Here is a 16,947-nt window from a genome sequence, read left to right as displayed (position 1 = left end):
AATTTATTGACTTTATTGATTTTCCAACTTTCATTTTTAGGGACTTGGGTGGGAATCTTTGTTCTTGGTCATGAATTCTGTCTGAAGAAATTTTCAGCCATATATACTTAGTGATTTCTACAATATCATCAACAAAGGCTAGGCACTCAATTCCAATTCTTTTCAATTTCTGACCCAGTTTAATTTGGCAGTGTGTTCCTATTCACTAGGACATAGTTAAGAGATGGTAAAACTCTTCCCTTGAATTACACCAGAAAAATCTTAATTTCAAATTCTTCTGAGAGTTCTCCCGTGAATTTTACTTTCGATTTTATGGTTTGTAAGGGTCTATTTAATTATGTTAATTGTTTTGGGATCTACAGCAAATACTTCTAGTATGTTAAATACGGTTGTTTAAGTAAAAATCTGCAATTTTCTCAACAGTCTGATCTGACCAATGTTTGATAGAATTTTGTGCTAAATCATCTTGACTATGATTGGCAACACCCACAACATTCACTTTCAGAAAGCGTAATCAAATGTATGGCTTGGGATATTCCCAGTACTATTCAACTGTTTACAATTTTGCAATGTTCAAAGCATATATATATCATTTATAAAAAAGTATTGTTTTTCTTCTAGGTGCAGTAAAAAACCTTTTAATGCTGTAATAATAACAAAGACCTTACATGCAATTAACAAAAACTGAAATATCATGATATACAAATCTATCTTTCAAAACAGGCACCGTCTAATTGTGACATGTAAAACCTAATGATGTCTAAGAGCTCAGATCCACATACCTTTCCAGGCCATCTAGCCCCCTCAAATAAAAAAAATAAAAGATTATGCAATAAACAAACCATGCTCCATTTCAAGTTTCAAGAATTCTTCCTTCTCAGACCATCTAGTCCTCTTCAATTAACATGATTTGAAAGTCATATTCTGTTTTTTTTTCCAAAAAGGTCTGCTTGTAGAATCACTCTTTGCTTCAGATTCCTGACCCCTGATTAATTAAATTAACAATAAAGTTAACTAATAATGCTGTGATATTCAAAGAATGGTCTGGGTTTTTTCAAAATGTTTTCATTTTCAAAAGAATGAAAATGATATTGTTCAGAGTTCTCTTGACCTCCAGAACTGTACCCCTCTCAATTAACAAAAACTGAAATATGATTTCTAAAACATTCTTTTTCAAAATGTATTCTACATAAAAGAATAAATAAACTCAATATTTTAAAAGGGGTTCAGAAATCTCAGCCTTCCAAGACCTGAAGCTCTTATTAATTAAGAAAATTGAATTATTGACATGCTTACTCTGTTTTTAAGTTTTATGCTGTGCTTTTAGATAGTGTAAACCATTTATGGTACCAAAAGTTTCAGCTTCATCGCCCACCCAGGCGTTCAAGGTTTGAAGTCTATATTACAAAATAAAAATTCTGTCACATTCAAACTTCAACATCTAACACATCCTACCTTGAAGGATAAGTAGAAAAACTTGAATGAGATCAAAATTTTTTGATCCTTGTCACTGTAGTCCCCTAGATTCACTTTAATAAATTAAAAACAACTATGTTCTACCTTTTTGTTTTCTGAAACTTAGTTAAACAATTATTGAAATCCATGGACAAGTGATTCAAAACAGCATGACACTACTTTAAGAACTGATTTGTGACATTAATATAAGCGAAAAATTGCTACAAACATGTCTGGAACGTTTCATTTTCAAGTTGCTAGTGAAGTATTTTGCCTTGATTCTGTTCCAACTCCAAAGGCAAAATGAAGCCGTACTAAAACTCTTGGATGCCAAATACAAGGTAAATTGATTTTATAAGTCAAATAAGTTTTATTAATGGTTTTATAAGTCTTTTGAACTGAAAAATTTAATAAAACAGGTCTGTAGGGAATAATTCAGAGAAAATTTATGTAAATAACATTGACAGAAAACAAGTACAAGTAACAAAACAAAACTGGATAAAAAAAAATAATGCACGTTAAATTGTAACACAAAAAAAATCTTAATAATGTTAATATAAATATATAAATACTAAAAAATATTTGTTTATGTTAATTAATTAACAGCAAACTTAAGAAGCATTATTTTGGTTTGAAATATTTTCTTGGAAACTACTAGATACAGTTTTGAAACCTGTTTTATTAAATTTTACAAATCAGAAAGCAACAAAACTATCAAATTTGGGTCTCAAGAATTTCCGTGTGGCTTTCAGAGTAAAATGATGATCACAGGTTTTTTTTTCTTATATTAATGTCCCAATTGGTTCCCAAATACTGCTATACAATTTTTAAATATATATAATATTACGCTTTTGTATGTATAATCTTCACCAGAAACTGATGTAAACAGGCATATTACCCGTTTAGTATCACTTACATCTGTTAAATTACTTTATCATTTTATATTATAGTAGCAGGTTTTAATGAAGCTCTTATATGGGTAATTATTACTAAAATTAAACACGATTTAAAAATATTTACATGAGAGCACTATGTCATTTAACAGTATTTCAACAAATTAATCATTCAGAATGCATTCTGAAAATTTTATATGATTACTCGCTCAGATAATTTTATCAGATAAAAAAAAAATTAACAATTCTGTTATTTTAATTTTTTTCTTTAAATTTAATTCTGAGCGAGTATCTTATACAAAATAGTATTTCACATTTAGTGTAACACCTTTTTTTACAGGAATAATATTTATTGCTTCCAAGTAGGCGATTGTAATAGATAGATACCACACGTGTTTTGAGTAATCTTGCCAGTCTTTATTATCCGAACAATTTAATTATATACATATTATTTCAATATTGAACAGAGTGGAACTACATGTTACATTTTATTAACAAACTGTACTAAATGGTATAATAAAATACAATAATTATCAACTGCAGACTACTTATCTTCAATGAAAATATCTTTTAAATTTAATTCAGATTTCTCTTTAGGTTTACTTGAAACCCATTTGAAGCTACTTGACAAACTATCATTAATATTACTCTGTTCTTGCCACTGTTTCTTTTTAGACTGTCTATCGAGCAAGCCTTCAGCTTTCAAAATATCAAATGCACATTTATAAGCATCATCCAGACTCATTTGCTTCTGTTTTTGAAATTCATTACACATCAGCACCAATTTCTGAGTTATAGTTAAGTTTACTTCATCTGATAAGTCTATCATAGGTGTCATTCTATCCATCTGTTTGTGAAATTTCCTGAAAAATTATTATCAGATTACAATTTCATAAATAAAAATAAGTTAAGTTCATGTAACACAACTTACCTGATAAGAAGATAGCACTAAACAATTACTAAACTAGAAAACTAACACACTTTAAAACCATTTATAAAAAGACTTTACCCGAAAACAAAAACCAGACAGACATCAATTTCAATTTTTAAATAATCAATATTATTTTATTGAAATTAATTTTTTTAAGATTCATATTACTCCTCTGTACTGTTAAATTATATTTAAATTCTATTAAATAAACCACCTACGGAATATTGAGATAAGACATATCTTACCTTAATGATTTTGTCTTACCTTCATGAACATACTTTTGCGGGATATTGCATTGATGCAATAATGGAATTTATATTTCATCGTGCAAAAGTACTTTCATGAAAAATTAAGGTAAGATATGTCTTATCTCAATATTCTGTACTAGGTGGTTTATTTAACAGAATTTAAATATAACCATGAATATGTAAGATGAATAACTAGATAAAGAAAATAATAAATGGAAAAAATCATAATGAAGATTCATTTCAAGCATCTTTGTGGAATAGTCTGAGTTGTAGGTTTCAGAGGCTAGCCTCTTTTTAAATTAACTAGGATTGTCTAAAATAATAATTATTAATTTTTTGTCAGCAGTTGCTCATGATATTCTTATAATGTCTGTGATAGTTGGATGTCAATTAGTGACCTCTGAAGAATTTAACACAATTACAGTCTCTTTCAAGGCATACTAATTAAAAAAAAAAATCAATGATAAATTTATTGTACTGTGACATCAATTCTTAACAGACCTTGCCAAACAACTTGACAGCCCACCCAGAGTATCCAACCATGAGTTTTAGTTATAATTACACATTAACCTATTTCTAAGTATTGATTTATTCTTAAAAAAAAAAAAAATTCACTTCTATCAAATCAGACAACAAAATTATCTTCACGTAACTCACTCAATATGATACTTTAGCTTACAAGAAATGTCTTATTATGAAGTCTTCAAAAAAAAGAAACTTTATGAAAACGTAAAATGCTTCCATTGCAGTTTTCATTAAATTACACAAATATGCGCTAAAGTAATTTTTCATTAACCTTCTGATTTGTGAATTATTTTATAGTTATTTTTGATATTTAATATTTTCATATGTTTATATTTTAACTCTAACTCAATCACATTTTTTCTTGATGAATTAATCCACCACAAAAGTTGGGAATATGGAAATGGAATTTTGTAGTTTATGAAAAAATGCCATGCTTGACCTGGTAACAAACTTTGGACCCCCCCGGTGAAAGGCCAAGATGCTACCATTCTATTATGGAGATTGAAAGACTTTTATTATATAATTAACTGAGCATTTTGTGATGCTGCTATGATCAAGGTTTTACCGTAGTTTACCCTAATCAATTCAGACAAATGCTGGGGCAGTTCTTTTTTTATCCCCACAATATATCTCAGATGATCTATAATTTATTATTATTATGTATCAATCAGAACAAAAAATTTATTTATTATCCTCTTGGTATTATTAGAGTATGCACCTGTAACACCACATATAAGATTAATATGTATCATAAAATGTTTTATTTCTGAACGTAACTTGGTAACCATAAACCAAAATGTTTATTAATAATGTTAAAAGTCCTTTTTTGTGAATTTTTGGTGGGGTTATCTTACTTAAAAATGCACTACCTCCTTTAATATTTACATAGTTTATTTTTATTATTCAAGGTAGATATCAATAATCATTACTTCATTTTTCTGAGTTACAAATAACTTTTGTACAGATTATCATTTTTCAAATAAGGTTAATTAAAAATACTTTGCAGAAATTTCTCAGAGAATGTTGGATGAAAATAATTTATTTTATTAAAAGTAAAAAAAGAATTTTCAATTAGCATTCTCTACTTGAAAATGAAATAAGTTGAAATTTCAAAATTAACTTATATACTCACGCTCTAATCACATCCTCAGGATAAAGTATACTTCTGGGAGGCTTAGCAAATCCAGGTCTGTCATATCTAGGAGGCACTGCTGGAGGAAAAGCTTTATAAACATCATACCATATTGGGCGATCTTCTAATGCTACTGCATGTGACTGCAATAAACCAGTCATCCTGTAAAAAAATGTAATCATCAGTAATTTAAAATTATACAACATGCGGTACACACAACAAAAATAACCTATTTTGTAACTTAATTTAAAATTCATTTATCAAAATAGTTGATACCAATATTATAATGGAAGTGAATTTGGTGATTAAACAAAAAAAAAAATATAACTGTTATTTTTGCTATTGCTTTTACAATAGTTTTCTATTTTGCATACTTAAGGTCATTCTTACTACTTTGTTAAATGCATACTGCAAAGCTAGTTATTGTTTTATATATGTCAATGTTATTTATGCATACGTTAAAACTTTGGTACTTTCTGATATTTTATTAGCAATTCTTATTAATAATCATACTAATTTAATATTTATAAATTATTGTTACTGACTTGTCTTACTTTCTTAATTTACAATGTTTAAAAAAAAATTATACCTATATACATGTACCTGTATATATATGTACCTACATATACACGATTATGTAATGAGGGATTGTATTCCTTGCACTGCGAGTAATATTTTTTGCAAAGGTTGGTAATTGAGCATTGGATTGTAAGTGGTAATCCGTTTATCAGGGAATGTGCACACAGAATTATCATTTATAGTCTTATCAATAATACACACGCTACATATGAAATTCCTTTATATTGTAACAAGACCGGTATAGCGGGCCTGAGTAACAGATTCTTACCGATTATTATGAGAGTAATAGAAACTATAATTGGAGGAATCTGGAAAGGGAAACCCTTTTTGTAAAGAATAGGTCTGTTTTACAATCGTCCTTTGTTATACTGCCCACTGTCACACAATGAACACCTGTTGTATGGTGAGAAGGACCAGATTTGGAATTCATGGGAACAAAGCCTCAGTCAACTGTTCTTACGCTTTGACTTGGGTTGGGTCCAGCAGGTAAAGAGGCGAGCATTATAAATATTTGTAAGACCAGCTGGTCTTACAAATATTTATAATGCTAAAAAGGAGCTCTATTAGAACCATTCTGCGAGACGTAACAGCATCAGTTCTGCGCGGAATTCAGTGCGGAGAGGCTGCAAGTTGTATGTTGTCATATGGATTCGGTGGAGTTCTGCGAACCAGTCCAGCAAGGAGAATCACAGGTGTGAGTCTGCAAGATGTCAGTCCAGTGAGGAGAGTCTTGAATCCAGTTCAATACAAATAAGATGATGCCACGAGTAATTCCAGTAAACAAGAAATACTATCAGTGAGACAGTAAAACTTAAGTGTACAAGTGAAAGAAATAATGCAATAAACTTCATTCATAAACTGTCAGGGTAGATAGCAAAGGTATTTGCAAGTGAACACTATACGATTGTTTATTAATACAAGACTAGTGGTTAAAAAGGGTTAAAACTAGCGGTTTCTTTTGTTTATGGGTCTGAATTCTATTTATCTACCTGGAATAAATTCCTAACAATTATTTATTTTGAACTCTGTCTTATGTGTAATCTGTATTTATTATTTACTATAGACATCTATCACTATTTTATGTGTAATATTTTGATTGTTTTTCTTTGTTGATTAAATGTATTATGCTCTGTTTTTATGTCATATTTACTGCTTTGATTACATTATGTATTATTTCATGTACTATATTATGTATTCATTGTTTGATTTGTTATTACTGACACATAATATTACAATCATTTACTACTAATCCTCCTCTATGAATCATGAGTCCTTGCCGTTGGTGAGGGGGCTTGAGTGCTCAGGGATACAGGGTAGCTGGACCGAAGGTGCAACCATATCGGAGAGGTATCTGTTGAGAGCCAGACTAAGGAATGATTCCTGAATGAGGGCAGCAGCTCTTTCAGTAGTTGTTAGGGGCGTGAGTCACAATGACTTAAACGGCCATATCAACATCACTCAGTCCTCTGAGTACTGTGCAGCTGAAAGCAATGGAAAACTACGGCTGTTTATTTTTTTCCAAGAAAATGTGGCTCTGCATTTTCAAAAGCAATAATGAATAAAAAAAGCAATAAAGGAATAAAATATTCCAGAGGTAAAATAGTCCCCCGTTCGGATCTCTGGGTGGGGACTACTAAGGAAGAGGTCACCAGAAAAGTAAAAAATAACATTCTACGAGTCGGAGTGTGGAATGTTAGAAGCTTAAAAAAAGGTTGGTAGGGTAGAAAATTTAAAAAGGGAAATGGGTAGGGTAAACGTGGATATAGTAGGTACTAGTGAGGTTCGGTGGGAAGAGGAAGGCGACTTTTGAGTAATTAACTCAGCGTCAAATAATGAGCAGGCAGGAGTAGGTTTCGTGATGAACAAGAATATAGGGAGGAGAGTGGAGTATTTCAAGATGCATAGCGATAGAGTCATTGTAATAAGGATAAAATCAAAACCTAAACCGACGATTGTTAACGTCTATATGCCTACAAGCGCCCATGATGATGATGAGGTAGAATGTGTATACGAAGAGATTGATGAAGCAATTAAACACGTAAAAGGAGATGGAAATTTAATAATAGTTGGAGATTGGAATGCAAGCATTGGAAAAGGCAAGGAAGGAAATATAGTGGGTGAATACGGGCTGGGCAAAAGGAATGAAAGAGGGGACCGACTTATAGAGTTTTGCACGAAGTATAATTTAGTAATTGCCAACACCCAATTTAAAAATCATAATAGAAGAATATACACTTGGAAAAAGCCAGGCGATACTGCAAGGTATCAGATAGATTATATCATGGTTAAGCAAAGATTTAGAAATCAACTCGTTGACTGCAAAACTTACCCTGGAGCAGACATTGATAGCGACCATAATCTGGTGATAATGAAATGTAGATTGGGGTTTAAAAACCTGAAGAAAAGGTGTCAGATGAATCGGTGGAATTTAGAGAAGCTTGAGGAAGAAGAGGTAAAGAAGATTTTTGAGGAGGACATCGCAAGAGGTCTGAGTAAAAAAGATAAGGTAGAAAATGTAGAAGAAGAATGGAAGAATGTTAAAAAGGAAATTCTTAAATCAGCAGAAGCAAACTTAGGCGGAATAAAGAGAACTGGTAGAAAAGCTTGGGTTTCAGACGATATATTGCAGCTGATGGATGAACGTAGAAAATATAAGAATGCTAGTGATGAAGAAAGTAAAAGGAACTATCGGCAATTAAGAAATGCTATAAACAGGAAGTGCAAACTGGCGAAAGAAGAGTAGATTAAAGAAAAGTGTTCAGAAGTGGAAAGAGAAATGAACATTGGTAAAATAGATGGAGCATACAGGAAAGTTAAGGAAAATTTTGGGGTACATAAATTAAAATCTAATAATGTGTTAAACAAAGATGGTACACCAATATATAATACGAAAGGTAAAGTCGATAGATGGGTGGAATATATTAAAGAGTTATATGAAGGAAATGAATTAGAAAATGGTGTTATAGAGGAAGTTGAGGAGGATGAAATGGGAGAAACAATACTGTGATCTGAATTTAAGAGAGCATTAAACGATTTAAATGGCAGAAAGGCTCCTGGAATAGACGGAATACCTGTAGAATTACTGCGCAGTGCAGGTGAGGAAGCGATTGATAGATTACACAAGCTGGTGTGTAATATTTATGAAAAAGGGGAAGTTCCGTCAGACTTCAAAAAAAGTGTTAATAGTCATGATACCAAAGAAAGCAGGGGCAGATAAATGTGAAGAATACAGAACAATTAGTTTAACTAGTCATGCATCAAAAATCTTAACTAGAATTCTATACAGAAGAATTGAGAGGAGAGTGGAGGAAGTGTTAGGAGAAGACCAATTTGGTTTCAGGAAAAGTATAGGGACAAGGGAAGCAATTTTAGGCTTCAGATTAATAGTAGAAGGAGGATTAAAGAAAAACAAACCAATATACTTGACGTTTATAGACCTAGAAAAGGCATTCGATAACGTAGACTGGAATAAAATGTTCAGCATTTTTAAAAATTAGGGTTCAAATACAGAGATAGAAGAACAATTGCTAACATGTACAGGAACCAAACAGCAACAGTAACAATTGAAGAACATAAGAAAGAAGCCCTAATAAGAAAGGGAGTCCGACAAGGATGTTCCCTATCTCCGTTACTTTTTAATCTTTACATGGAACTAGCAGTTAATGATGTTAAAGAACAATTTAGATTCGGAGTAACAGTACAAGGTGAAAAGATAAAGATGCTACGATTTGCTGATGATATAGTAATTCTAGACGAGAGTAAAAAGGATTTAGAAGAAACAATGAACGGCATAGATGAAGTCCTACGCAAGAACTATCGCATGAAAATAAACAAGAACAAAACAGAAGTAATGAAATGTAGTAGAAATAACAAAGATGGACCACTGAATGTGAAAATAGGAGGAGAAAATATTATGGAGGTAGAAGAATTTTGTTATTTGGGAAGTAGAATTACTAAAGATGGACGAAGCAGGAGCGACATAAAATGCCGAATAGCACAAGCTAAACGAGCCTTCAGTAAGAAATATAATTTGTTTACATCAAAAATTAATTTAAATGTCAGGAAAAGATTTTTGAAAGTATATGTTTGGTGCGTCACTTTGTATGGAAGTGAAACTTGGACAATCGTAGTATCTGAGAAGAAAAGATTAGAAGCTTCTGAAATGTGGTGCTATAGGAGAATGTTAAAAATCAGATGGGTGGATAAAGTGTCAAATGAAGAGGTGTTGCGGCAAATAGAAGAAGAAAGAAGCATTTGGAAAAATATAGTTAAAAGAAGAGACAGACTTATAGACCACATACTAAGGCATCCTGGAATAGTCGCTTTAATATTGGAAGGACAGGTAGAAGGGAAAAATTGTGTAGGCAGGCCACGTTTGGAATATGTAAAACAAATTGTTAGGGATGTAGGATGTAGAGGGTATACTGAAATGAAACGACTAGCACTAGATAGGGAATCTTGGAGAGCTGCATCAAACCAGTCAAATGACTGAAGACAAAAAAAAAAATTACTACTAATATTCGTACTGTTAGCCTGATTATTATTGTGGTTGTAATTACTACATTAATATTTATGTATTTACTATTTTTTATTATTGTCACTTATTATTATTATCATTATTGTATTTATCACCATTGTTATTATTATTAGTTTGTCTGGTTGTAATTATGAACATTTTAAACCAATAAACTGTTATTAAATAAACATTCTAAATTGTGAACCTCTTAATATCCTGATCGAACTGTGAAACATGCGACAATATGATCACAAGATTGCGGGTATGGAATGCAACCAGCAGAAGAATAATCAGCCCAATATTCTTCACAGAAAGAATAAATTCGGCTCATTATTGTGAAATCATTCAGTTTCATGGAAGAGCTAAATGAGTATGAAATTAATAATACTTGGAGTCAAAAAGATGATGCATACAGCCAGGTAGTCCATTAAGTTACTAAAGGAATTTTCTCAGATAAGAGTCATTTTTAAGCGCTTGTTCTCCAGACTTAAGCCATAGAATTTTACTTCTGGGGTTATACAAAAAGTGATGTTTATTGAGGAAAACCTACAGCCTAGGAACTTCATCAAACTACTATTTATGATTTCACCAAGAACATTCCATATGAACAACTTGTGAAAGTCTTTGAAAACAAGAACGCGTGGACAGAAAATTGATGTTACATAATGTTGTAATAGTGCATAACAAGAAGTGTATAGTTACTTTTTTAATACACTAAACAAGGCTCATATACAAACATGCTTTTACAGTGAATACTATCCACATAACCAAGTTTTAAATTTTTGAACAAAGAAATCCTGATTTGTCTGGTATATGAAAAATTGATTATCTATTGCTAGGCTAGCAAATTATTGATGGAATTAAAATTACTTTTATAGGAGCTAATTTAAATTTAAATAAATGTGAATAATGCTTCATGAGGAGCATGAAATGTCAGGACACTTTTGAAAGCTACTAAGTAAGAAAATTTAAGAAGAGAAATTAGAATAACCAAAATGGATAAATGAAAGACGGGAATGGGTATGATTGAAGATAGGTACAGACACAGAAGAGGAGGGTGTTGGTAGTTTTACAATAATAATGGAGGTTGGGAATGCAGCAGTACAGAAGGAAGGGAAGACCACATAGTAGGAAAGTATGGATTGGGCATCTGGAATGAAAGAGAAAGGTTTAATGAATTCTGTAACAAAAATAGGATTTTCATAACAAATACTTTGTTTAAAAGCCATGAAAGTAGGCACAATGCATTGGAAGATGCATAGTCCATCTTTACATCAGTTAATATTCTTTCACCAAGAAATATCAGACTATATAACTACAGTAGGAAGATTTAGAAATGTTATTAAGGATTGTTACATAATAAGCAACTTGGCAATCAGTGGCTAACAAGGACGGTGACAGCAATCATTAAACTCAAAGGTTAATATGAGTACACATGCACTCGGTTGCAGCAACCAATAATACATGAGTGATCAGCTGGTTGTAACATTTATTGATGCAACCACTTGATTCACTTACTGATGATCTGAATGTATTGGACTTCTTCTGTTACATGGTAGCACTGGTGTTTTTGTTGACAAAATAGTATAAATGCGCCACGTTATAGGCTGGAATCACATCATTGCTGCATATTGCCAGCAACACCGCAATGACTAGCTCACTGGCCACGATTTGGCGGAACCAATTTATTGTCAGAGCAATAATGATTCTGTATTTGAATGAATTATTTTATTTTTTTTTTTACAAATGGGTATTTTTAACTTTATTTAATAATAAACATATACTATACAATAATAATCAAAGAACACTATACAAAATAAACACAAAAAAAATAAATTGAGGAACTAAGAATATCATAGGCCTGTAACACAGAACAATAATAACAATGTAGAATACAAAATATGAAGGATAATTTATTCTGGTGGTATAAATTACACAATACATTAAAGAATTTTTTTAAATAAATTTCATTTTCATACCACTACCACATATATTCAACCGAGTATGAATCTTATCATTGATCGGCTTGTACCCTAATGTTTCTTGTTCAGATTTTTGGTCTTCACTCCCATACTTTAAACTGTTTAAGTATGGGGTTGGGTTAGCAGATCAACAAAATGCAATGTGTGATTCACTGTCTGGTGTGTACGCAATGCTGCTGGAGAGAACCATACGCTGCCCGTTTATCTGACAAAACAATAATCCCTGGTGTGATGTGTTATCAGATGATTGGTAACAAAGCTTCTACAGATCTGTCTGGCACTGGTACAAGAAAACAATTTTTTGCTTCTCAGAAAATTCCACTGAACATCCATTGATGAGGCAATACTTTTCCTCTACTATACTTTCTGTGAAGCAAGTTTTGGCAATTTCAACGTGCATATTATATTAGGTCCACCAATCACCAATGGCTTATTCAGTAAACTGTCTTCATATACCTCACACGTATAACTGTTCCAGTCAATGCATGTGATACGGTTCATTCCCAGTTTTTCTCTACAGAATTTGACTGAAGTATTCTTTACTCCAGTAGTAAACAATGACAGCTTGAAAATCTAACCATGATTTGATGAGCCACGTCTTAATTGTTTAGACTCAAGACAGTCTTTTCTGGAATAAATCCAATGCTCTTTACCTCAAGTGCATAATTTCATTTCTCGCCCATTAGCAAATAAATGCGGATTGTGCAGAACATCTTTGTTTTGCAAGAACTGAATAGTCGTTTTGTGAATGTGAGCGATCAATTGCAGTAAATTCATTTTAACAAATAAAGATTATGTTTTTATAAAAATAATGACAACAATGAATGAAGGCTTCAACTTGCATGAATGAATTTTAAGGAATGAAATATTTTAAATAAATTAATTACAGCATGTGGTGGCAGTAATGACACATCATGTGGCTATGTCATTCCATCCCTAACAGAGACAAGTTTACACCGCTCCCAACAAAAATGCAAATGTTGCCATTCAACAGTAAAGATCCAGTGTAATTTAACAATGATTTTATAACAAAATTAAAAAATTTGTTTATATTGAATTGGATATAAAAGAATTATTCTAAACAATTCATTTTACCTGATGTTCTTCCAATAAAGGATGCATTCGGTATTTTTTCTTTTTGTTTTTTAAACATTTGTTAATAACTAAAGCTACTTGCTTGATAACCATTTTGCTGACTGGTGTAGGCAATATTAACAAACTGTGAGTTGCTGAATTTATCTCCTACTCAGACAACTGCCAACTTGGTTGCAGACAACTGACTGCTCTAGTGCATAATGAGCCTTAAAAGGCATGTGGCTTATCAGAAGCTCACAAAAATAACAATCATATACCGGTGGTTGCAGAAGTAAAAGTGTATTTAAGGGTCAAAACAGTAAAAAGAAACAAATGGAATCTGAAAAAATAACAACTAGAAAAGAGGTAATAGGGGAAAAGTTAGCTCAAGTATTGAAGAGAAATAAATCCAACTATGCAACTAAATTTTGGGTGAAAATTAAAGGAGATGGGCCAATATAAAACAAAATTTACTTTCACTTAATATTTTAATGTTTATTATATTATATATTATGTTTAATATCTTAATTCTCCTTTCATGCAACTCAAAACTGATAATACATGGTAACAATGTTGCTGTTAAACTTCTTCATAATTTGCAGAGCTTACAATAAACTCCAGCTATTTTTAACTCTGCAAAATCCTAACGAACAAAAATACTCTAGTTTGGTTTTTTAAACCAGAAAATTTTGTAAAAATAATGTATGCCTCTAATTTGAAACTATTTCTGATGATTATTAATGAAGTGTTCATTATTACTCTTCAAAAATAATTTCTTCCTTATTTTTATGATTTGATAGGTTGTAATATATAAAGAATAAATATGCTTCCTGATCTTTTACGAACTATAAGACAGTTTTGTTGCAATCATTAATAAGTTAGGAAGTTGCATTGGGTTTTTAAAAAAATATCTTTTGAAAGAACATTTAAAACCTCTATTTTTCCATGTTGATCATACTAGATCAACAGTAATTATAACTTATTACTTAATAATTACTTTAATATGTAACACCACAATAAGGATTTTCTAATACAAATCCTAAATTAAAACATTACAAATGTAATAATAAAATACGATCCTTGAAAAGTTGTTAGAGGTTATGATTACTATTATTCTCACCGGGTAAAAATGGTCCCTATTCTTTCCAAACGGCTTCCAACCATTTTTCACCTTTCACAATAAAAAATCGTGTTTCAAATAGCTTTGTGTTGGGAATTAATTAGTTCTAACATCAGTTTACTGACACTAAACTTATAATTAATTACAGTCTTAACGCTAACTCTGACACCACGGTCTCTCTAGCGAGAGAATTACACACTATTCCAGACACTAATAAGTTTTCTTGATTTTTTCTTTAGCAATAATAATACTTTATGCGGTGCTTTATTTTTATCGACCGGTTTTAACATATAACCATTATACTCGGATTAAGGGTAATATGTTATATGTAATAATTAAATATGGTCTAGGCAGTAATTAGTTGTAATTTCAAATTACAACTGTACTACTGCTCGCGAAAATCCACATCGGAGTTCTTATCTTATTATTATATGTTACATAAAACTAGTGTATATTTACCCAAATATTTTCTCAAAATATGTATTACGAACCTTCTCTTATTTATTCTTAAATTTATCTCATCTTATAGATTTTACCTTACAAATTCCATGCTCTCATTAAATTTTTTAACTCTTTGATGTCCAAATTTTGTTTATTACATCGATTACGAATTTATTGTGGTAAAAATTTGGCAGATCTACATGGAAATCTACTTATCAAACTCTTAAACCACCTGATTTTTTTATATATTTGTAAGCAATGACTTGAATGAGGGGTGTGGTATCATTTTAAAAAAAATTAGTGAATATTTAAACTAAGATAATCCGTATCCATAAATGAAAAACAGTACCTTCTTCAACGATCCCAGCACAGTGTATCTAAGTCAAGGTATCTCAGAGGCCTACTTCATTTATAAATTAGCATCTCTCATACACTATGAATTCTATTGAGGTTTTTACATTTAAGCTTTCTGTCCAGGATTGTGCCTACATATTTGGCCTAATTTGAAAGCCCAAAAACGTCACCTCCAGCAGGTGTCTTTCCTTATGAAGGTCACCATGTTACTGAGGGTTGATTCCTACCCCATCTTTCTAATATTAACAAGCAATGTTAAGTCACAAATAAATCCCATATTACCATTTAAAAACCTTACTACTGGTGCATACTGTGTGAAATATGGTAATCGGATAACAGTAAAATTTACAAAAAATAGTTTCACACATCACTTGCAAGTTTTATTGTTCTAGAATTTAGTAAATAAATATTCTTGCCTCCATTAGGCCACCTGTGACTGAACACTAATCAAACTTTCATTCCCTCACTCTTTGAAACCAGCTACTGTTAATGTAAGACATTGACAAGCATTTTAATCCATTCTTTTTTTGTGTAAAACAGTCATTGATAAAGCAATATACATTGAGAAATACTTTTCTTTAATTCATAATTAGGTTAATATTTCTGTAAACATGCTCTCTTTTTAACATGCAAGCATTTGCGTAAGATATGGTAAAATTCACAATAAAACAAATGTTTCTAAGTATCACTGATTTTTGGAATATTCTAAAATATATTAGGTTTTGATTAAAATGTTTTAATTAAGTTTCTAGAAAAGAGGCTATTCATATTTAAGAATAAATTTTCAGGTTTTATTAAGAAAATATTACTGAGGAAACCAATCTCCACCTTTAATTTGGATGGCTCAGAATGCAAATCTGGTCAGCTTGGCATTTTCACAAATCTGATTAGACAACAAGCTTATATTTTATAGACAAGCATAAAATTGCAATAAAAATAAATGCATCTGAAATATATTCAAAGTTTAATCTTTGTAGTGAAACTGATAAATATAATGGATAATTGGTCCAACTTATGGATATACTAATTTATTCCTGACAAACTGTTGCTTAGAAAATAAATATCCATTCACTCATAAGATATCGTTATAGTATTATTTTGTTTTAGAAAAATATTGTTTTTTTAAATAATCAAATTAAAAGTGTTATTATGATATTGCAGTACATTCTACCAAGAATTAAGCAGCGTGTACAGTAAACACATTATAAGTGTGTACTTGTGACATCACAGATCTTAAAGAGTAATACTGCGTACAAATACAAGCCTCACACTTCATTTTTTTGTAATTTTTCCAAACATGGAGGAGTTTGGTTAGATGACTTCAGCCACATCAAATATAATAAAAAAACTTTACTTATCAACTTAAAAATTACTGACTTGAACCTAGTAATGAATAAAAGTGAATCAAATAAAATATCTAATCATGGAACAGAGCTTTATTTAATAATTACAAGACTGACTAATAAGCGAGATGTTTGCATATTTATTTTCATAAATTTCTCTTTATATGACCAATCTAATATCATTTTAATTGATATCAGTAGAAATTCACTTGTATTACTTTAATATCTTATTCTGATAAATTCTTTCAATGTTATTCAAAGTTCTCAGCTAAATCATGCTTGCTGTAGACATACGTTTTATTAAAATCTTCTCCACTGTATTATTAATATTGTCTGATTAAATTAATAGAAATA

The 16,947-nt window shown here is 31.0% G+C and overlaps 1 protein-coding gene across 1 annotated transcript; it reads right to left on the bottom strand.

Annotated features, from left to right (window-relative positions):
- Positions 1-2,741: 2,741 nt before the first annotated feature.
- mRpS23 (mitochondrial ribosomal protein S23) lies at positions 2,742-14,677 on the bottom strand. Its single transcript, XM_075364744.1, has 3 exons — positions 14,456-14,677; positions 5,185-5,346; positions 2,742-3,211 (listed from the first exon to the last, which is right to left on the bottom strand). Exons 1-3 carry the CDS (start codon positions 14,497-14,499, stop codon positions 2,893-2,895), a joined length of 525 nt encoding a protein of 174 aa, XP_075220859.1. The 5' UTR covers positions 14,500-14,677; the 3' UTR covers positions 2,742-2,892.
- Positions 14,678-16,947: the final 2,270 nt, after the last annotated feature.

This window comes from Lycorma delicatula, chromosome 4 (genome assembly GCF_047948215.1).
Source record: "Lycorma delicatula isolate Av1 chromosome 4, ASM4794821v1, whole genome shotgun sequence".
Classification (NCBI taxonomy): Eukaryota; Metazoa; Arthropoda; class Insecta; order Hemiptera; family Fulgoridae; genus Lycorma; species Lycorma delicatula.
Note: the sequence above shows the minus strand (reverse complement) of the source record. Positions and strands in the feature narration are given on the sequence as shown.

What these genes read in the sequence shown, in the direction of transcription:
- mRpS23 (XM_075364744.1), bottom strand. Translation starts at nt 14,499, where the DNA reads ATGGTTGGAAGCCGTTTGGAAAGAATAGGGACCATTTTTACCCG. An exon ending in ATAGGGACCATTTTTACCCG is followed by an intron (nt 5,347 to 14,455) that starts GTGAGAATAATA and finishes ATTTTTTTACAG; the next exon opens with GATGACTGGTTTATTGCAGT. An exon ending in CCTGAGGATGTGATTAGAGC is followed by an intron (nt 3,212 to 5,184) that starts GTGAGTATATAA and finishes ATAATTTTTCAG; the next exon opens with GAAATTTCACAAACAGATGG.